Source organism: Panonychus citri, unplaced genomic scaffold (assembly GCF_014898815.1).
Source record: "Panonychus citri isolate SS breed McGregor unplaced genomic scaffold, ASM1489881v1 Contig00105, whole genome shotgun sequence".
NCBI lineage: Eukaryota > Metazoa > Arthropoda > Arachnida > Trombidiformes > Tetranychidae > Panonychus > Panonychus citri.
In genome coordinates, this window is record NW_026515510.1 from 123413 (window position 1) to 143905 (window position 20493).

The 20493-nt window shown below is 35.3% G+C and overlaps 5 protein-coding genes across 6 annotated transcripts; 3 read left to right on the forward strand and 2 right to left on the reverse strand.

Annotated features, from left to right (window-relative positions):
• Positions 1-38: 38 nt before the first annotated feature.
• LOC128389171 (nuclear pore complex protein Nup214-like) lies at positions 39-5639 on the reverse strand. Its single transcript, XM_053348710.1, has 4 exons — positions 5480-5639; positions 5268-5385; positions 528-5115; positions 39-413 (listed from the first exon to the last, which is right to left on the reverse strand). Exons 1-4 carry the CDS (start codon positions 5513-5515, stop codon positions 167-169), a joined length of 4989 nt encoding a protein of 1662 aa, XP_053204685.1. The 5' UTR covers positions 5516-5639; the 3' UTR covers positions 39-166.
• Positions 5640-5770: 131 nt separating this feature from the next.
• LOC128389185 (uncharacterized) lies at positions 5771-11627 on the forward strand. 2 transcript variants are annotated; one of them, XM_053348724.1, is made up of 2 exons: positions 5771-5896; positions 6033-11627. In XM_053348724.1, exon 2 carries the CDS (start codon positions 8277-8279, stop codon positions 10236-10238), a length of 1962 nt encoding a protein of 653 aa, XP_053204699.1. In that variant the 5' UTR covers positions 5771-5896; positions 6033-8276; the 3' UTR covers positions 10239-11627. Both variants share the same exon structure in this region, with proteins under 2 accessions (XP_053204699.1, XP_053204700.1).
• A 1211-nt stretch (positions 11628-12838) lies between these two features.
• Positions 12839-17364, forward strand: LOC128389165 (S-adenosylmethionine synthase-like). The gene is made up of 5 exons (XM_053348704.1): positions 12839-13051; positions 15820-16020; positions 16103-16761; positions 16850-16983; positions 17062-17364. Exons 1-5 carry the CDS (start codon positions 12979-12981, stop codon positions 17162-17164), a joined length of 1170 nt encoding a protein of 389 aa, XP_053204679.1. The 5' UTR covers positions 12839-12978; the 3' UTR covers positions 17165-17364.
• LOC128389166 (uncharacterized) lies at positions 13752-15056 on the reverse strand. Its single transcript, XM_053348705.1, has one exon. The coding sequence runs from the start codon at positions 14888-14890 to the stop codon at positions 13970-13972; it is 921 nt and encodes a 306-aa protein (XP_053204680.1). The 5' UTR covers positions 14891-15056; the 3' UTR covers positions 13752-13969.
• A 143-nt stretch (positions 17365-17507) lies between the features above and the next one.
• On the forward strand, positions 17508-20318 carry LOC128389164 (uncharacterized). The gene is made up of 2 exons (XM_053348703.1): positions 17508-19317; positions 19385-20318. The coding sequence occupies exons 1-2, from the start codon at positions 17813-17815 to the stop codon at positions 20196-20198; spliced, it is 2319 nt and encodes a 772-aa protein (XP_053204678.1). The 5' UTR covers positions 17508-17812; the 3' UTR covers positions 20199-20318.
• The last annotated feature ends 175 nt before the right edge of the window (positions 20319-20493 follow it).

Sequence of the window (20493 nt, forward strand, 5' to 3'; positions counted from 1 at the left end):
GGGATAATTATTATAAGAAATTTTGATTGGATTGTCAATTGTTTTCAATAAATCAATGTGATAGAAAAAATTTAATTAAAATAATTTGTTTGGTAAATACAATTGACTCGATAGATTTTCTTGTTCATTTGAATCATTTTGGTTTCTCTTTTGTTGATTGGATTGATTATTGACGTCGTTGGGAAAATTGTGGTGAACCAAATGATGGAGCTGATGGAAAGGAATTGCCAAAAATAGATGGAGATGTTGAGAGGGCAGCGGGTTGACCACCGAATCCACCAAAGATTGAACCTGTTGATTGTTGTTGTTGCTGCTGTTGTTGGATTGGAGGTTGTTGGGTCGCTAATTGGCCGAAGGTCGGTGCTTGTTGAGATGCCAAGGCACCGAATGAAGGTGCATTCGAATTAGCAAATCTATTGAATCCAAATTAGAAAGAGAGAGAGAAAATAATTAAGATTTTCACATGGTCATAAACGAAAGTACCGAAAGTTACAATTACTTTGATTTAAAAGGAAATATGTACTTACCCTCCGAAAGGAGATGCTGTTGCTGTTGGTTGAACCACTGGTTGAGAAGGAGCAGCAGCCGCAGCGGGAGTGACAGCGGATTGACCGAAACCTAAGGTCGCACTTTGAGCTGTTTTACCAAATGGAAGGCCTGAACCAAATGTTGGAGATCCTCCGAAAGTTGGTTGGGCTCCAAAAGCCGGTGCTCCTCCAAAGGTTGGCTGAGCACCGAATCGAGGTTGATTTTGATTAGAGAATGAACCGAATCCTGTTTGAGCGACACCGGGTCCTTGAGAGGCGAAAGAAGCTGACATGGAGGAGGGCGAACCAAATGGTTGGGCTGATGGCTTAGGTGAAAAGAGGCCAACTTGTGGCGATTGACCACCGATACCTGATCCAAATGGATTACTTGGTGTACTGTTTTGACTTGGCTGTCCTCCCAAGTTTGCAAGGGCTGTGTTGAAATTGAAAGCGGGCACTGGTTCATTAGCTTTGACTTGTGAGGTAAATGAAGTTGGAGTTGTGGGAGTGAAAAAAGCGGTTGTATTCTGAGGACCGCCAAACAATGACGGTGAAGTTGGTGTTGTAACTGCGACTTGTTGCTGAGCATTTGTAGAAGCTCCAAGGCCAAACACGGAATTAGAAGGTGAAACAGCGGTAATGGTGGTGGTGGAAGAGGAAAGTGAAGTAGCTGAGGTTGAGAATATAGATGAGCCGGAGGTTAGATTTAACGGCGCTGATGAACTTGCTACTGAGGTAAAAACAGGAGTAACGGTGGTAGCGGTTGAAGCAACGGATTCACCAGCAGGACTAATAACGGTAGTGGAAGACGATGTCGCACTAATGCCGACATTTGGTTCAGATTTAACTCCCAATGAAAAGACCGGTGGAGTAGCTGTTTGAGTTGAGGTAATTGAGTTTGCAGATGAAACTTGACCAGTTGATGTACCAAAATCAAAAGGTTTACCAGGTACCGGTGTAATTGTGGTGGTTGTTGACGATGAACTGACGGTTGATGCTGTTGTGGTACTTGCGTTTGTTGTGGTTGTAGCTACCGAAGCTAAAGATACAGTAGTTGACGTAACAGTGGAAGCGGAAGTTGACGTTGATGAGACTGTAGACGGACCTAAAGTACCACCGAAGCTGAAACTTGGGGCAGCTGAAGGCGTTGCATCACCGAAACTGAAGCCAGTGGTGCTTGATGGTTTTTCAGTTGAAAAAAGTGATGTGGAAATTGAAGTTTTCGTATCGTTTGCCGATTGAGCGGCAGAAGGTGTTGGAGATCCAAAGAGACTCGAAGCATTTGCGGTGGTTGACATAGAAAAGCCACTGGCAGTCGAAAATGAGAAGGGTGCATTTGAATTGTTTGATTTAGAGATTGGGACTGTAGATGCAGTCGAGGAAATGCTGATATTGGCAGCGCTTGGTGAGGCTGCGACTGAAGTAGTAGCTGCAGTGGGTCTAAATGAAAATGCAGGAGCGGTTGAAGCCGTTGAAGTGTTTGACTGAGAAGTGAATGTGAAGGCGGGAAAAGCGGTCGCTGGTTTAGGTGAGGAGACCGCTGATGATGCTGAAGTAATAGTTGAGGCCACAGAGGTTGAAGAGACTGAACTTGTTACCGGTTTAGTTTCAACTTTGGGTTGAACGTTTTCCTTGCTTATGGTACTTGGAGTATCTTTATCTTTTGATATAATTGAAATGTCCTTTGTCGCGGTAGCAAAGGTCGAAGCGAATCCTTTTTCGGTCGGTTTTACCGATGATTGGCCAAAGAGAAAGGTTGAAGAGGACGGAGTGGGTGAGGCAATGTTACCCAGAGTGGTTGAAGCAAAGGAAAGGGAAAAACTATCGTCTTTAGGATCAGTTTTAGATGCGAATGGCGTTGATTTATCAGCTGGTTCTGGTTCTTTGAAAATTGATTTATCACCAATTTGTTGTGATTTAGACGCTAATCTTGGATCAGTTTTCGTGGTGATTGGCGATAAAAAGTTAAGATTCTTAACTGGTGATTGATATCTTGATGTATCATTTATTGACATATCACCGATTGCAGTTGAATAAAATAATGATTTATCTTGATCAGATGATTTTGTTGGTGTAACTTGATTTGGTTGAATAGTTGTATTTAAATCAACTGGTTTAGATTGGCCTGAGGTCACATTGGTCCATGATTTAACTGGAATATTATCTGATATTATTTGTGATTTTTCTCGAATCTGTTTTAATCGCTCCTGTGCTTTAACAACCGCTGAAACCATTTTAGAAGATTTCAAATCGCTTGGTAAAATGGCTCTTCTAATAGGAACTGAGTTTCGTTGTTCAAAAAATTCCAAAAGTTTCTCTTTCTTTTCCTTTGTTATGGTTGGTATTTTAATCATTGATTTATGGCGACTAATATCACTTAGAATACTATTATCGTCTTGGATGGAAGAGCTTCTAAGGGAGTTTATAATATCCTGAATCTCTTTTCTTCTTGGAGAGACTGAACCAGATTCTTCCAATTCAATTGATTCCAAATAAACATCATATTTGGAGAGATTTTTCTTCAACATTTCAATTGTCTTATGATGGGTTGACAGGGTGTGGTAAATCATGTCTATGGATGATAATCCGGTTGGAAGTTTCTTTACATTCATTTGAGCGGTGTAATCTTCCCATTCTCTGTCCAACATGTTATTCAAATCTTCAAGATGCATTTCAATTTCGTGGGCGATTTTTTTAATCTCTCTCATCTTTCGCGCGGTAATTGGATCAATGGATCGTCTATTGGCCATCATTGTATAAATTGGATCTGATTCTTTTTCTAATCGAGTTTGGGCTTCTTGTACCATGGCCCAGGTTTCCAATATGTATCCATTTAACATGTTTAAATCGAGACTTTTAAATGTATCTGATGAAGTTTTCAAGAGTTCAAATAAACTTGCTGTTTCCGATTGGAGAATTGCCAATTCATCAGGTTTACCGATTTGTAAATTTAATGCTTTCGAGAAATTATTCTTAGCGTTTTGTAGGGTCTTGGTAAATTCCAAGATTTCTTCATTAATGGCCATGGAAAATGTTTCTTCCAAAACTTCAAGTTCCTTTTTTCTTAATTCTTCTTCACTAATGATTGGCTTGGAAGGAGCTTGTTGTTGTTGCTGCTGCTGTTGCTGTTGGAGTTGCTGAGCTTGTTGAGCTGCTTGGATTTCAGCTAATTGTTGTTGATGCTGAGCCTGTTGTTGGGATACTTGCTGTTGCTGTTGACTCGGAGCTTGAACCGTTGCTGCAACAGTAACGGTAGTTTGAGGCTTTGGTTTTTCTTGACCAGTCTTTGGAAGTGAAAAAGTAAACGAAGCATCAACTGAAGGTTGTGATTGTTGACCAGGAAAAGTTTGAGCTTGGCTCTTTGTTACACCAGCTTGACCAGTAACTTGTTGTTGTTGTTGTTGCTGCTGATGCTGCTGTCCAGTCGTTTGAATATCTGGACGATTAACTCGAGTTGGACCTGGAACACTGATAGGAAGTGGTTGGCATGGAGGACAATCGGGAATTTGAAATTTTCCTTGAAGATGACAAGCATAATAAGGACAGAGTAGACCAGCTGATGTGAGGACAACAATTAAAGGCCAACCTGGACCACCTAAACTAATAGATTCATTTATTTTGAATACTTTGGTTGGTCCTTTGAACCAAGCAATACCAACAGGATAAGCATCAGATCCATCGGAACCTGATAATTCAATTCTAGATGAATCATCAAGCATCCATTGTTGCCATGTGGTTGGTGAGGCATTAACTGGTGTATCACAACCAATAACGGAAACTTCATTGGAAAGTGATGAAAGGCATAGGAGGATATTTCCAATCTCAGAAAAGGTTATCCTTATTTTATCGGGTCCCTCATATTGTTTACCTGTTTCCATACAAACATAACCATAATCATGATATTCGGGAACTGCTTTCGGAGGTGCATGAACAAATATCACCCTGGTATCTGGACTATTGGTTGCGCTATTGTGAACATAGGCCACTTGAAATAAAGCACTATGAACCCAATTAACATTGACAATCTTATGGTTTGGCAAAGGTGAGGGAATAACTTTAGCCTTTTGAAAACCTTTACCGTTAGAATGTTTAAATTGTGTTAATTGACCATTATCACCACCGACAACAATTTGTTTCCCTTTAGGACTCCAACTAGCACAGGTAAATTTAAAAGAATCAGAGTAATGGGCCAAAAGTTGAACACCTTTAGTTTGCTGGTCAATTCCAATTGTAACCAAGGCTCCATTACTTGTGGTAGCTGCGAATAGGGTCTCAGCGAAATCGGGATGCCAAGCAACCGATTGAATATAAACATTTAATGAGATTGTTGGAGGAAATTCTAACCGTGAAATGGGATTAGGATTACCAGAGAGAAGAGTTGGAATATCAAAAATATCTCCAGATAAATTGTTGGATGAATTTTGGCCAAATACAAGGAGTGTACTATTGGTTCCTCCACTCACAGAGAGTAGGGATGGTTTATAAGGTAATTTGATCTCAAGGGCTGGATAAGAGTTAACGATTGTATCAACCACCTTCTTATCCCATTCGTAATCCAGTAAAGTTGAAATTCTAATCACTTTGAAGGCTAAAATGGTAAATAAAATGGAAGACAAAAAATAAAGTAAAAAGAATCAAAAATATAGAAAATTATTAACCCAATAATAGGAACACATTGGCTACAAGATATAAATTGTGTGAACCTCATGAGACACAATAAGACAGAAACAATTAACTAACCATTTCCGTAAGCGGCAAAAATGACTTGGTGAGTGTGAGATATGGCAAGATTATTGATAACATTAGTATCAAGATTATCAGTAACGGCCAATTTACGAAGTTGAAAAAATTTAAAATTCTATTGATGAAAAAAAAAATAAAATAAAAAGTAACAATTAAAATGATTCACACATCAGGTTAAGTTACATAAGCAAATAGATTTAATCACTTACCAGATTTTCTAGATTCTTAGCTGTCACTAAAGCCATGATGATGGTTAAACAACTAGAGTTAATTGTAGACAATTATCTAATAGTCAAGGTTAAATTGTAATCAACTGAAACACTAATAACACAAGATGAAAATCAAATTAAAATCTAACCGAAAGTGAAAATTTTCAAATAAAAACAAAAATTTCCTAGAACTCAAGTAGCTCCATCTCTCGGTATTTTCTCAAAGTATTTGACCAATTGGCCTCAAAGTCATATTTTTGTCTAAAACATATTAATCAGTGAATTAATTAATTTTAACCTTTAAATTGTGAATAAAAGTTTTCCCTTTATCAAGTGCGTTCAGGTAAAGGAAAAAAAAGGGAATCAAAATGTCCACAAACAGCGAAAATGGTACTTCTTCTGAACTGCGTAAACTTAGTAAGTATAACTACATGAAAATGTATATTAAAAATTTCCGAGATTTAAACAAAATTGAACAAACATATAAACTAAGAAAACCTTTTATACATTAAAACTTTTTGTCATTTAAACTTACCCTAATTCAAACTTCTAGAGGATAGAAAAGTCTCAAAGAAAACAAAATTCGGAATTGTCAGAACGTATGTAGAACAGCATCTGAACACCAACCTGAATCCTGAGACACTCATCACAGAGTTAATAGCGTTTCCCATTGTCAAGACACTGCAAGATGCTGTTAAAGATGCGAAGTTCATTTCCACCATCGATGAGGCTGAACTACTCAACATGGTTAAATTCACTGATCGACTCATCACCATTCAACAGAACAACAAGGAGACAGAGGAAGAGGAAGAAGCCATCGAGGTTCAAAATCTGTCAAACAATCAGATTAAAAATCAACTCTCAGTGCAGTTTGACACCAAGCAAGGACCACCGGCTACCTGGTACAGTGTTTCTCACATAGTTATACATCATACAATCATCGTTAAGATTCCGGGTTTGAAAAATCAACTAGAGAAAAATTGGTGAGCTTACCACCGATCAAGTTGAAAATCTATTGGAAATGGCAAATGAAGATGTTGGTTCTGCCGAAGAAGTTCAACCTGGCTTCGATTCGGCGAAAATACGATGTTCGAGCATATCTGATAGAACAAAGATTTTCAACTTTATCAGGAAAATGAAACCCGAATGGGACACAAAGATCCCTCCGATAAACGACCCACAGATCAAAATACTTGGCGTTAAGTTTGATGAGGAGCAAAAGACCCAATGGATCCAAAGACTCATTATGAAAAATCGCTGGAAGAAATGTTGGAAAGTAAACATCAAGCATTTTTATAGAAATGGAAAATTTTTTGACGTAATAATCGAAATAGATCCAGCGTTAAGAGAGTGGCTTGAGCTTCATGATGGATTGGTAGCCGTTGGATATAAACGCGCTCGAGTTGTGGACCATTTCGACATTAAACAGTGTCGCCGATGCACCAAATTTGGACACATCGCCAATAAATGTACACAGCTAAGTATCTGCCCTTTCTGTGGTGATAAGAACCATATCCATGAACAATGCCCGATCAAAGATAAAAAACATAAATGGCGTTGCCCAAATTGCCAAAAAAGAGGTGAAAGCGCCTTCGACATTGGTTGTGAGAAATTTCAAGAGAAATTACTTTTCGAACTTGAAAAAAGAAATTTCCAGTATAAAATGATCATGGCTTAGCCTAAAGTTCACTTGCACTTAAAATTAGCCTGAAAGAAACCTAATCCGTAAACAAAACCAAAATCCTTTAATTAATGGAATCTCAATTTACTAATCACTTAATCTTTTAGAAATTTTCTTTCCCTTTGGCAACCTTGTTAATTACTAACACAAACTCTAGAATTATCCTTACTCATTAACAATTAAAACTCTTCATCATAACAATTAAGCTCTTACAATTAACCCAACAAGCAATTAACACTTAAACCCTAAAACACACAATCACACTCAATCATTATAAACCCAAGAAAACAATTAACAAACAACCTCCAGACTACAACCCAAACCAAGAACATTTTCATTAACTTTCAATCATCAGTTACACACTAATTAATCATTCTTAAGTTTTCACAGAAAATCACAACAACAAATTAATAATACGATCACTTCATCACCGATTAGTCTTAAGGACTGGTAATCATGAACAAAATATATCGTGAATTACAAGCCCTTCGTTTAGGCTGGATAAAAGCACCCCATCGACAGATAAAACACTCTCTTTTCAAGTTGAACCCCATGTAACCGACATCTCTTCGTTTATATCCTTCCTGATTTGCAACATCCCAGATCAATCGAGAAAGATCATAAAAATTCGTCTCCGTAAAAACGGAAGAGTTGAGATTTTACCAACAACAATAGAAACCAAGGAGGAAATCATTTCAATCATCAATAACCATTTTTGTAACTCCATTTTCTACGATTACATCCCAACTCCTTCATCTGTGTACTTTAAAGTGAAAGGTTTAAGGTCAGTGTCTTTCAACATCATTTGTAACAACATCTTAATCTCCAATCACCTAGAAGAAGATCGAGAAACTTTTGTATCCAATGTGAAAATCGACGAAAATATTACCACAATTATATTGAACCTCAGTTATCTAAATCGAGAAAAACTACTTGACAGTGACGGTCAAATTAAATTTATGGGTAAAACCTTTCAAGTTTTCGACAACTTTAACCTACAAATATACTCCTGTCTCTCGGTGAAATCACCGCATCAAAATTGTCAAGCTCTGTGTATAAACTGCTCAAGACCACATCAAGGTCAATGTTTAGCTAAACCTTTGTGCTACCATTGTAATGGTGAACACACATCGTATTCATCAAAGTGCAAAACAATTCAAGATAAACTCTCTAAAGTCTCAAAAAACTATACAATTAAATATGAATGGTTTCTTCCCACCGAAGATAAACCTAAATTACCTGAATGCACGGAAAATGAAGGAAATAACAACGAACCTGATAACCAAGACATTAAATTCCAAATCTTCAATCCTCGTGTTGGTGGAAGTGAATAGAGCAATTGCCATCAAATTCACCGGTCGAAACCTCATCTTAAACGACCAAACCGCCATAATTACATCACCTGATATCCAAATTCATCAATGTGACACCTCAGTTAAAAATTGTACAGCGATAATAATATCACAACAAAAAAGACAACTACTAATAATTGGTTCGTACATCGCTCACTCAGACCAACTGAAAAACGTAGTCGACTTTGTGGACCTTATTTCATCATTTGTTCACCTACCAATTGTAATAACCATGGACTCAAACTGCGAACATCCGCTGTGGTCAACGAGGACAAATTACCCGCGATTCTCAACTCTCCTGGCTAATTTCTTCATCAAATCGAATCTCATTGTTCTAAATAAACCTCGAGGTGACAATTTCTCTTACCAGCACAACAACAAACGCTCATGGATCGACATAGTAGCTTCAAACATTAGAGATATAACTTTAGTCGAGGGAGAGATAATAACCGATCATAGAGAGTATAAGTTAACAATTCCAATGCAGCCACCATTTATCGAGATCAGTAATACCAAAGAAACAAAATACATGAGTAAATATAAGCTAGACTTTGTAGCAGATAATCCACATGAATTTTTTACTAGATTAGTTAGTTTTCAGACAGAACATTGCAAAACAAAAGTGTTTCAGAAAGTGACAACAAACAGAAGAATTAGCAGATTGAGAACAAAAATACAAAGAATGAAAAGAGCTAAATTACCCAGAGAAATGATCAAACCGTTAGAAACAGAGTGTATTAGATTAAGGATAGGAAAAAAGATAGGGACTCAACGCTACATGTTCAGATACAGAAAAGATTCCACTAAAGTTTGGCAGTTTATCAACAAACTACTAAATCTAAATTCGAACAGAATAGTAATCAGTCAGCAAATTCAGCCCGATACGAGCTCTTTCAGTAAAACTTACACACACAATAAAGTTGAAATAGGTAGTCCATCGATTCTGAGCGAAAAAGAAATTGATCTAATCACCTCGATGAACTTTAGGAAAACCTCCGGTAATGCAGATGAATTTTCGCTAAAGATTTGGAAAAAATTCTGGAAGGTGAACAAGGAAATGATCACAAGTGCGGTTAAGACCTCCTTCGAGGAAGGTGTAATCTCTCCAGCGATAAAAGTCTTTGGAGCTCATTTTATTCCAAAACCGGGTGGGAGCCTTAGACTTATCAAAATATCGAACTTCATCCTCAAAATCTTCGATATAATCTTAACAAAACGCATCCAATCAACCCTAAACAAAATTTTGGTACCAAACTCACAATTTGCCTACCAAGCATCAGTAAACAATATCGATCTCCACATCATTTTGAGACAACATCTTGATAACGGAATCGCCATCTCAATTGATGCTACAAAAGCTTTCGATTTTATATCCATGGAAACAATATACTCTGAATTAGAGAATCATGTCGACCCTGGAACTTTATCCATGATAAAATCATTCCACACCAACCGCTGCCTAAGATACAAATCCTCGAACGAGACTCTGTACAGAAACGATGATATGGGGACAGCAGCGGGTTCGTCACTTGGCCCAATATTATTTATAGTCGGTCTAAACAGCGCCATCAGAAAACTAACCGACTTGAACATACGCATTCTTGCGTTCGCTGATGATATTATTATCCTGGTGATGAAGCTAATCATAGTGAACATCTTAGAATTACCTCAGAAAAACTCTCAGAGATTAATCTTCAAATTAATCACAGTAAAACTCAATTCATAAGACACCCACTGACCATCAATACAAAGGTGGTCGGTAAAATAGTCTCTTATGCCCTAAACGAAAGATCTTTGGCTGAAATAATTCACCTCTTCTCAACGAGAATCACACCTCAACTGAGAGTAATAAATCGTCTACCGATCCACTACCAGCGCTTAATCATCTCTGCCTTCTACTCGCACATGTTATACCACCTTGGACCTCATGCCCTCTACAGAAACTTTAACTACCTCAACTTCATCAACAATGTCCAAGAGATAGTAAACTCGAAACTCAAAGCTGCTTTTGGCTTAAGAAATCGAGTTACAAAATGGGCACCAATTCTTGTCTTTCGCTGTACAAACCCGCTGACAATCTGGCTACAAGCTAATCTGGAAGCTATTAAAAGATCGAATTCTAACCCCCTGGACTGGCCAGTGGTACAACTGTTAACGGAAAAACTCACATTTAACCCACCCAATGAAACGGAAATAGAAAATTTTTGGAAGAGAAAATGTACCAATTCGCCATTAGAACAAGTTTATATCTGCATTAATAAGGAGAGTTTTACAATTGACAATGAAAAGACTGTTTATCTAGTGGACTCAAGTCCCTCCAAGACAATTCTAATTGCCCTGTTCATGCTTATAAATAAGCACAAAAATCGTATAGTGAACTACCAATTACCGGAGAACGTGGTCAAATTTCCTCAAGCCGAAACAACTCAAACCATCATCAGAATGTTAGCGCAACATCGAGTGATGTACACATGGAGCCCAGAGTTAATCAGCAGATCAATTCCAATGGACGTCGACAGAACCATCACCCTCAACAATAAAATCAACCTCAAAAAAGATATTAGATGTCACATGGCAGAAACGATAGAAGAAGCTACACTCAAAACACGAAAACCGTCGATATTTACGCTATTCTTTCCGGAGAAAATGCCGAAAAGTTACAACAGTCTACATGGAGTCAGCCTGAAAAAGATTCTGAATCTATGCACGGATATAACCATGCACGCAGAAATAATTGGTCAAGCCAAAGGGAAAAGAGGAAGGAGTTACCTACACTATCTCAGAGAGTGCAAAAGCACGAGAGATCACTGGAGCGAAGAATGGGATTTAACTAAAATCAATGACAAAAATGTAAAAGAAAAAATTCAAAAACTTGAAAAAATCAGTGAAATACTAATAAACAAATCAGCAAATGTAAACTGAACGATTAGTTCGGTGCCCTTGTGGCGAAAATGCCTAATGCATTTGTCTTCATGGCGGAAATAAACAATTAGCTTTTTTAATTGTTCAAAAAAGTTAATCAAACAATTGAATCTTTTTGATTTAATTAAATTAAATCTAATTTATGTTTTTGTTTCTATCATTTAATTTGATTATTGAGGATTTGGAATAAAGAAGTTGAAAATAAAGTCTGAAACCTTGACCGATTAATTTGTAAACTTATTGTTTTTTATTATATTCATTATGATTAATTAATTGTTGATTGAATTGTTTACCGGGAAAAATTTGATCAAAAATTACATTATTTAAAGAAAATAATGAGATAATAAAGAAGAAAATTTAAAAATAATTTAGTTAATTATTCAGATGAACTGAAGGGAAATTAACATGATTGAAAATTTAATCAAATTTAAATGAAATCAATTCTAATTAACTGATCATTTGTTAGCAAACAATAACAAATATAAACAATTTATTAAGTTAATCACTAAATCTAAGGAAAATTAAAACTGTACATTATTAGTATTAGTAAATTCTCAATCAGTTAAAAGTTAATTGTGATAACAATATAAGTTCATTGAGTTGATTGAATTGTTATTAGTTAAATAGTCAAAATAAATATTAAAAATTTTTATTTTTTTAAGAAAAAAAAAGTTAAATTAAATTGAAACTGAATTATCTTCACCCTGAGGCTATTATCAAACTATATAATTTCATGATTATCTTGATCACTGAGATTGATATTAAATCAAGTCTGTTACCGTGTTAACCCATTTTCAAGGATAACCGATAATGAGAAGGAAAAATAAAGATAATCAAAGTTAATCAAATGAAAAGAAGATGTAACACATTTACAATTAAAGTTAATTAGTTGATTGATTGACAATCATTTTTCTGCTGATCATCAACTTTGTAATTGCTTCTCAAGATAAGATTCATGATTCCTATGGAGAAAGAAGGAAAATAAAAGTAAAATAAGACTCGAATCAAAAGCAGAATGAAAATCAATTGATTAGTAAAAAGAATTGATTGAAATTAATTATTCCATTTTCTAAATATCTCTCTCTCTCTCTCTCTCTCTCTCTCTCTCTCTCTCTCTCTCTCTCATCATCATCATCATCGGAAGATCTTCAAGAAGATTCTGATGATGACGAAGATGATGAGAAAAAAGGTATCTCTTGATATTGAATAACAGGTAACAGTGGGAGGGATGATAAAGGTAACTTTGAGAGAGAGAGAGAGAGAGAGAGAGAGAGAGAGAGAGAGAGAGAGAGAGAGAGATGATTAAGAGAGAAAGTAAGAGCTGATTGACTGATTGTGATGATTAGGATGACGAGGATGATGAGGATGATAAAATAATAATGATAATCCAATAGGTATGAACATTGAACATCAGTTCAAGAAAACTCATAGTTTCAGTTTCTGTTATCACATTAACTTTGATTTATATTGTAATTGTTGTTTTACTTTGTGTGTTACTTAATTGTTTCAATTAATTGTGATCAATTATCATCATCATCATCATCATGAACGGAACCAATTACAATCAAAATGAAACTTTTCTCTTTACCTCTGAATCTGTTGGTGAAGGTCATCCAGGTAAGTTAAACACGAAATTAATTCTTACCTTTAATATTAAACTGATTGAAAACAATTAACTCACAATTTACATTGTATATGATGATTAAATTGCTTTTAATTGTTTCAAATTATCACTAACATTGTATCTTTATAATCTCACAATTAGTTTGATTGTAACTTACCAAGGTCACCAATTAGTTTGGGTCATCAGTTTGCCAACAATTAGCTAAATCATTGATTAATAAATTGTAAATGATTGATAACTAATTATTAATTTCGGAGGTGTTTAAATGTTACATTTTGATTGTTTAAATAACAATCAAATTGATTACTTTTTCAAAATGTTGCAATTTGATTATCAACAATTAAATATTACATTTTGATTACATAATTATTATTAAAAAATAGTTTACCTGATTATCAAGTTAATTGTTGTTGCTTGAAATTTCAATTCTTTCATTGATTAATCGTTATAACAATTAACTTGATAACTAACATGAAAACTAAATGAACAATTAAAAGGCCTCATCAAGTAGCTTAAATTATCAGGAAGCTTTGATTAGCCAAGACAATTAACTGATTGTTCAATCACTTACAAGTAATTAGAAATGATGATTAATCAATTATTATGAATGATACGAGACAAAGTGATTAGTTGATTGTGAACAATTAGACAGATATAATATTTCATGATGGAAAAATATAATCCTTACAATGATTGTTGATGGAATTGTTTTAATTAATTAAGAATTAAAAAGTTAAATTAAATTACAATTGATTAAAATGTTCCTCAATCGTATCGGTGAATCAAATGAAACCTAATTAAAACTTTATTTCCCCATAACACTAATGATAAACTTGATTGTTTTACTTTTGTGAATACGAATTTTTGATAAAAATTAAATGATAATTTAGTGTTTCGATTATAATCTCTGGTCAGTTCGGCAATCGAAAGGTACAAAATGTATCGAGAACGAGTTTTTGAACCTTATCGAAGATAACTGCAGATTGTTGCATGAAAGTTGAATTAAATTGCGTCACATGTGATTTAATATAAGGAAAAAGAGGGAAAATAATTGAATCATTTCCAACAATTAGATTAGAATCACAATTGATTAAAGGTGTAAAGGTGAACGATTCAATGTCCACTTGTAAGGGTTGACCCTTAGTGTCCGGTGTTTCCGAAGCCCAAAGCCAAAGGTTAATGTGAATCTTTTCATTACCACTGAGAACATGATTAATTTTATCAATATGATTAATAAATTGTTCAGTTTGATTAACTGAATCAAATTTGTTAGCTCTAAAAGAGACACCACAAGGTGACCAAGTGAATTCAACTTTAGTTTGACCTTTAGAAGGGTCAAGTTGAAATCTACGAGCATTTCCAGGGACAGTGTGAGGTTGAACGGTGAACTGTATGTTATTAGGATCAGATGAGTTTCCCCATTTGGCAAATTCAATATCAATCTCCCGACTGTTGGTATCTGTTGACCAGTCCTCCCAAGTGAACATACCCAAGGTCACTTGAGCGGGTAATTGGGCTGTTTCAGAGCTAATCGTCCACGAGTACGTACCATAGCCTAACGTGGTAACAGAGTAAATCTCAGCATTTGTCCAGTTACCATCGGCCATTGGTTTGAGTACAAGTGAAAGGGTTTTATTTTCATTGGTCAGTTGAACGGCATCAACGGTGAACTGATTAGGTCCAGGTGACCGATATCCCTCCTTGACCCTCCAATTATAACCGCTCCAATTGATTATCGTTGAATCATAACTGTAACCGGAGATTTGATGATCAGGGAAAAGGAAAATCAATAAATAAACAACGGAAAGAATCAAATTAAAATGATAAACCATCAGGACAATTTAATGTATAACAACACAAACGAATCAAGTATTTAATCAACAATTTAAAATAAGTTAACGTTAATTGTTAACTAAGCTTCTTGAGTGATAGATCTCAGAGTGAGAAGCATAAATGTCACAATATAATAATCTCTCTCTCTCTCTCTCAATTCAATGAGTTAATTAAATTAATGATCACATTGATAATGTTCAATGATCGAAGTACAGTTTTGTAAAATTATCAACAATTAAAAAAAAAGATAATTATAACTCAGGTGACAATCTCGATAAAGTGATTGAAATTGATTTTGATTATCGATTGGCTTGTTTTTGTTGGTTAATTTTGTTATCTTAACAATTTAAAGTTGATTAGTATTGATTCTTGAATATTTTACAACAATTTACATGATTAAAAGTTAATTTTATCTTAATTCATCTCTGGTTATCTGGTTAATCTTTAATCGCTTTACAATATGATTAGATTTGTATTTGTAGTATTAAGTGTTAACCTTTATTGATCAAAGTCTAATCTCAATCAACAATTAAAGTATCAATGGAAAGTTAATCAATTAAGATGAGTGATTGTTAACAATTTAAATGGAAATAAATTAAAAACCAAACAACCATTACAATGATCATTAGGCTTGATTGTAATGAGAAGATTAAAGTAAATACAAAAATTAGCAAATCGTTGCCATCGTTGATTTTTGATTTAATTGTAAACAATGACAATTAAGAGACAAAGATTGTGAAGATTATGGGAAAATCAGCAAATTATCATGATATTAAATAGATTAACGATTGACATTTAAAAGAAATGACAATTTACTCCAATAACAATTAGAAATTAATTGTGGGAAAAAAATGTGACAATCAGAAAAGGGGAAATTTGAATCTCTACCATCGGATTAACGATAATCAACTTAATCTTATTATTACAGATAAGATGTGTGACCAAATCAGTGACGCAGTTCTGGATGCTCATATAACCATAGACCCTGAGGCTAAGGTCGCTTGCGAAACGATAACCAAAACGGGAATGGTCTTATTGTTTGGCGAAATCACATCGAAAGCATCAATTGATTATCAAAAGGTCGTTAGAAATGCAATTAACAAAATCGGCTACGATCATAGTGATAAAGGTAATTAGTTGATTGTCTTAAAATTGAGAAATTCAAGTTTATCCAGAATTTAGGTTAATCTGTAAATTTATTTTCGCTCAAGGATTTGACTATAAAACTTGTAACGTGCTGATCGCCATTGAGGAACAGGCACCAGAAATAGCGATGGGTGTTCATGTTAATCGTGACACCGATGAAATTGGTGCTGGTGATCAAGGTTTAATGTTCGGTTATGCCACTGATGAGACCGAAGAGTGTATGCCCTTGACGGCGGTTCTATCACATAAATTGATGGAAAAATATTCTGAGCTTCGACAGAATGGTTCACTTCCATGGGCTCGACCTGACGCTAAATCTCAAGTTACCTGTGAATATTATCTTGACTCGGGGGCAGCGGTTCCAACAAGAGTGCACACCATTGTGGTCTCCGTTCAACATGCCAAAGAAGTGACCTTAGAACAGGTTAGATCAGAGATCAAGGAAAAGGTTATCAAACAAGTTATTCCAAGCAAATATATGGACGATAAAACTGTTATCCATGTAAATCCATGTGGTGCTTTTGTCAGCGGAGGTCCTTTGGCCGATGCTGGACTAACTGGCCGTAAAATTATCGTCGACACTTATGGTGGTTGGGGTGCCCATGGTGGTGGTGCATTTTCGGGCAAAGATCCAACCAAAGTCGACCGATCTGGAGCTTATGCCGCTCGTTGGGTTGCCAAATCCCTTGTTAAAGCGGGAATCTGTAGACGTTGCAATGTCCAGGTAAAACGATCGACTGTCCAGTTTGACCTTTTCGATAAATGTTCAAACTTCTAATTCCTTTCTCTGTGTCTTTTTTTTTGTGTACCAGATTTCTTATGCTATCGGAATCGCTGAGCCAATTTCAATTTCCGTTTTCACTTATGGAACCGCAAATAAAACACCAACTGAAATATTGGAAATTATCAAGAAAAATTTTGACCTTCGACCAGGACGAATAATCAAGTAAGTGATTGATAATATTCATAAGGTTTTCGATTGATCACAATTTACTAATTGTTTTATTTATCCAACAATCTACAGGGAATTATCATTGAGGAATCCACTCTATCAAGAAACCAGCGTTTTCGGCCATTTTGGAAGAGCTGATTTCCCATGGGAACTTCCTAAGAAATTGGCCCTTTAATTTACTCGCAATTGTGGCAAATAATCACAATCAATTTACAATCAATCAATCAATCGAAATCACAATTAACCTTAACAATTAATCTTTTCTAATCTATCCAACATTTGTAGCCTTTTATTTTCTCAATTGCAATCAATTTACTACTAATTGTTGTAAGATTTATTTTGGAATAGAAAATTAAAAACTTGATTAATTGTCAATTCGCGTTGAGCAATTTAATATCATCCAAATGTAATTACATACCAATAATCAATTTAAATTGTCTCTGAATGTCTTTTAAATCACAAATCAACATATTAGCCAAATTATCAACAAGAAAACTTGATTATTATCATAGTTAATTTTGTTTATCTTGTGTGATTTATGATTAGTTAATTGTGTGAAAATGAAAACAAGTAATTATCACAATTAAGCAAGAAAATTGTTAATGAGCTTTTAATTGCTATTGATTATAAATTGAGAATCACTCTCACAACTATTGGATTAAAACTAATTGAGTTGATTGTCTAAATAATCATAACATCCTTGATTAGGTTAATTGTTTAAAGGGATTTATGTAATCAAAATTAATCATCATTATTATAACTCTTCACTATTAATAATTACTAAATCTTTTCATTGATCAACCATTAGAAGATCAAATTTAAAATGATTTTCTTTGGGTATAAATTGTGCCGCTCTGTTAATTGTTTACAATTAATTTTGATTCTATTTGAAACTTTGATTGGTCATGTTAATTGTTACCTTAAAATTGATCACTCAAGCATTTGGGTTCCTATTTTTCAGTCCAGTACAGCGAGAGCTTTATTCATGGTTGATGATGAATTTAATTTCCTTCTGACTGATCATTCATCAACGGTAATCAATCGAGACCCAGGAATCGTTGGCCGACCTGAGGGATTAGGTCAAGATTTCGGCATAGCCTACCCGATCTGTTCTAATTCGAGTGTCTGTGCTTTATTCAATAGAAATCATAGATCATCGGAATTTTATCGAATAGATAAGAGCGAGTTACGTGCGATTGCATTTTCGTCACAATTTTACAACACTCGACATTTACTGACAGGTCAAACTCGCACGGTTCCTACGAATATTTATCCGCAGTTCATGTCAACATTTCAGGTCGTTCCTTTCGATGGAACCTTTGCTCATGAAGAGGGTTTCGTTCTTTTCCTCGAATGGGATCCAGTCAGTGTACGATTAATGGTCAATCAGATCGACTGGTCAATAAGATCGATCAATAATATTTTCAACTTTTTCCATGGAGGTAAAACTTATTGGATTGGATACCAAGAGGTTACCGATCGAGAGCCGACTTATACTTTCGGGGAATTGAATTTCTTGGGTGAAAATTTACCTCGATATGTTTATAAAGAACTTTATTCCACTACTTTTAGATCTATTTATGGTCATATTCGAAATGTTCGATTTGTTCAATCGAATCGATTTGATAAAAGTGATCCATTGTTTTCGAAATTACTTTTGGTCCACTGTCGTAAAGAAAACGAGCAAGATTCAATAGTATCGTTTTCTTTTCATGAAATGTTAAACGCTTACGCTGAGATGAATGGGGAAAATTGTGAAACTACGGCTGAACTTTGGCCTGTTCTTCGATACGATGAAGGTCATTCCTGTTTTTCGACAACTCGAACCAATGCTTCATTGGAATTAAAAAAATGGCCTTTCGAAGGTATCGTTTTAGAAAATATTCTTTCACCAGAATGGGGAATACTGGTCGATTTTGTTCCACTCTCATTAGAAGCGTCCCCAGGCTATATTTTCTTAGTTCTATCAACCGATACAACTCGATATCGATATTCAATTCATCACATGACCAGTTCCGGTTCGATCATTACCCATCCAAGGTCAACGATTTTCGATTACGCTGAAGCTCCTTCCGATCTAACGAAAATCTTTTACTACGCTAACCCAATTCCTCAGGTACTACTTACGATCAACGGGTATCATTACAGCGAAGTACTTGTTTTATGTCCATTACTGCAAAGTTCTTGCCTCGACTGTATTTCAACCAAAGTCCATGATAACGTAGCCTTAGCATTTCAAAAATTCTGTTCATGGTATCCATCGGGAACTGGTGACGATGGAGTTTGTTCAGACGATAATTCATCGGCTCCAATTTCAACACTTCCAATGTAAATATCGACAATTACATTCTCTTATTTGTTAATCACTAATTTAAATTGTTCTTTATATCCTCAGATTACCACCAAGTTTTTCTACCAACTATTTAGCGAATCCTTGTTTCCGTTTCTCGATAGTGGAAACAACTTATTCTGATGATGAATTAACTTTTTCAATTGATTTTACTCTCAATGGTTATCATTCAGATCTACAAAATATATTTCCAATTACAATCTATCTCATCAACTCTACGGTTGACTTTCAATGTTCAGTTGAAAAGATTGTCGATTCCTCGATTTCCATCATTTGTAATGGTATCACCAAAGGAGAGTATCAATTGGTTGTAACGGTCAAACGAATATCTTATCCATATATGAGCTTTTCCTCATCACCCGATCTGCTCTCGGTCAGTTCGATCATTAGTACGGAGGCTCCACTCGAAGCTAAAGCAGGAGCTTCGATTTTCTTTAAAATTATCTTCCCTTTTCTTGCCATGTTGATCGCTCTTGTCGCGGCCGTCGGAATATTCACCGCCTCACAAAAGTCAAAGGAATCTCAGAGTAGTCTGAAATCGCAAGGTTCACAGAATAAAATTGCTTCCATCAAATCATGGGCAAGTTTAAAATCTCAAGCAAAATCAGTTCCATCAGTAAAGGCTCTCGGATTGACCCCTAAGGGTTCCAAGGACCAAGGGCCAAAGAAGAGTCGTCCACCATCTCCAGGGTCTCCTTCATCTCAATTCGATAATTTAAAGTCCAAGTCCGTTATCGCTTCCACTTTCGCATCCAAGGCAAACACTGGACATAAAGGTTCACATCATAAAAGTAAAAAATCAACCAAAACATCACAAAAAGATCCAAATGTCATGAAAAAAACGTCTCCCTTTAAATGATTGTCATATAATCAATATTATCATTTCATCATCTTCCGATTGATTCACCAAAAAATTGAATTTCATTCAATATTTTCACGAATAAAAAATTTCCTTTTAGACTTTGTCAATAATCTTAAGGATAATTATCCCTGGTGGTTTATTAAAATATCCTTTCAACGTTCAAAAGTAACAAACCAAAACAAGTTAATAGCTTGATAGCAACCAAGAAAATCGAATAATCTTCAAATGACCTTTAAATATATTCCATAGCTAGTAACCTTGAACGGCCTTGGCCTGGTTCAAGGTCGGTGTG

Bases quoted from the DNA above. Each gene is read 5' to 3' on its own strand.
- LOC128389165 (XM_053348704.1), top strand. From the start codon at position 12,979: ATGAACGGAACCAATTACAATCAAAATGAAACTTTTCTCTTTACCTCT. The intron at 16,021-16,102 runs GTAATTAGTTGA...TTTTCGCTCAAG, and splicing joins CTACGATCATAGTGATAAAG to GATTTGACTATAAAACTTGT. The intron at 16,984-17,061 runs GTAAGTGATTGA...AACAATCTACAG, and splicing joins CGACCAGGACGAATAATCAA to GGAATTATCATTGAGGAATC.
- LOC128389171 (XM_053348710.1), bottom strand. From the start codon at position 5,515: ATGGCTTTAGTGACAGCTAAGAATCTAGAAAATCTG. The intron at 5,386-5,479 runs GTAAGTGATTAA...TTTCATCAATAG, and splicing joins CTAAGAATCTAGAAAATCTG to AATTTTAAATTTTTTCAACT. The intron at 414-527 runs GTAAGTACATAT...TGGATTCAATAG, and splicing joins ACAGCATCTCCTTTCGGAGG to ATTTGCTAATTCGAATGCAC.
- LOC128389185 (XM_053348724.1), top strand. From the start codon at position 8,277: ATGGTGAACACACATCGTATTCATCAAAGTGCAAAACAATTCAAGATA.
- LOC128389166 (XM_053348705.1), bottom strand. From the start codon at position 14,890: ATGGTTTATCATTTTAATTTGATTCTTTCCGTTGTTTATTTATTGATT.
- LOC128389164 (XM_053348703.1), top strand. From the start codon at position 17,813: ATGATTTTCTTTGGGTATAAATTGTGCCGCTCTGTTAATTGTTTACAA. The intron at 19,318-19,384 runs GTAAATATCGAC...TTATATCCTCAG, and splicing joins CCAATTTCAACACTTCCAAT to ATTACCACCAAGTTTTTCTA.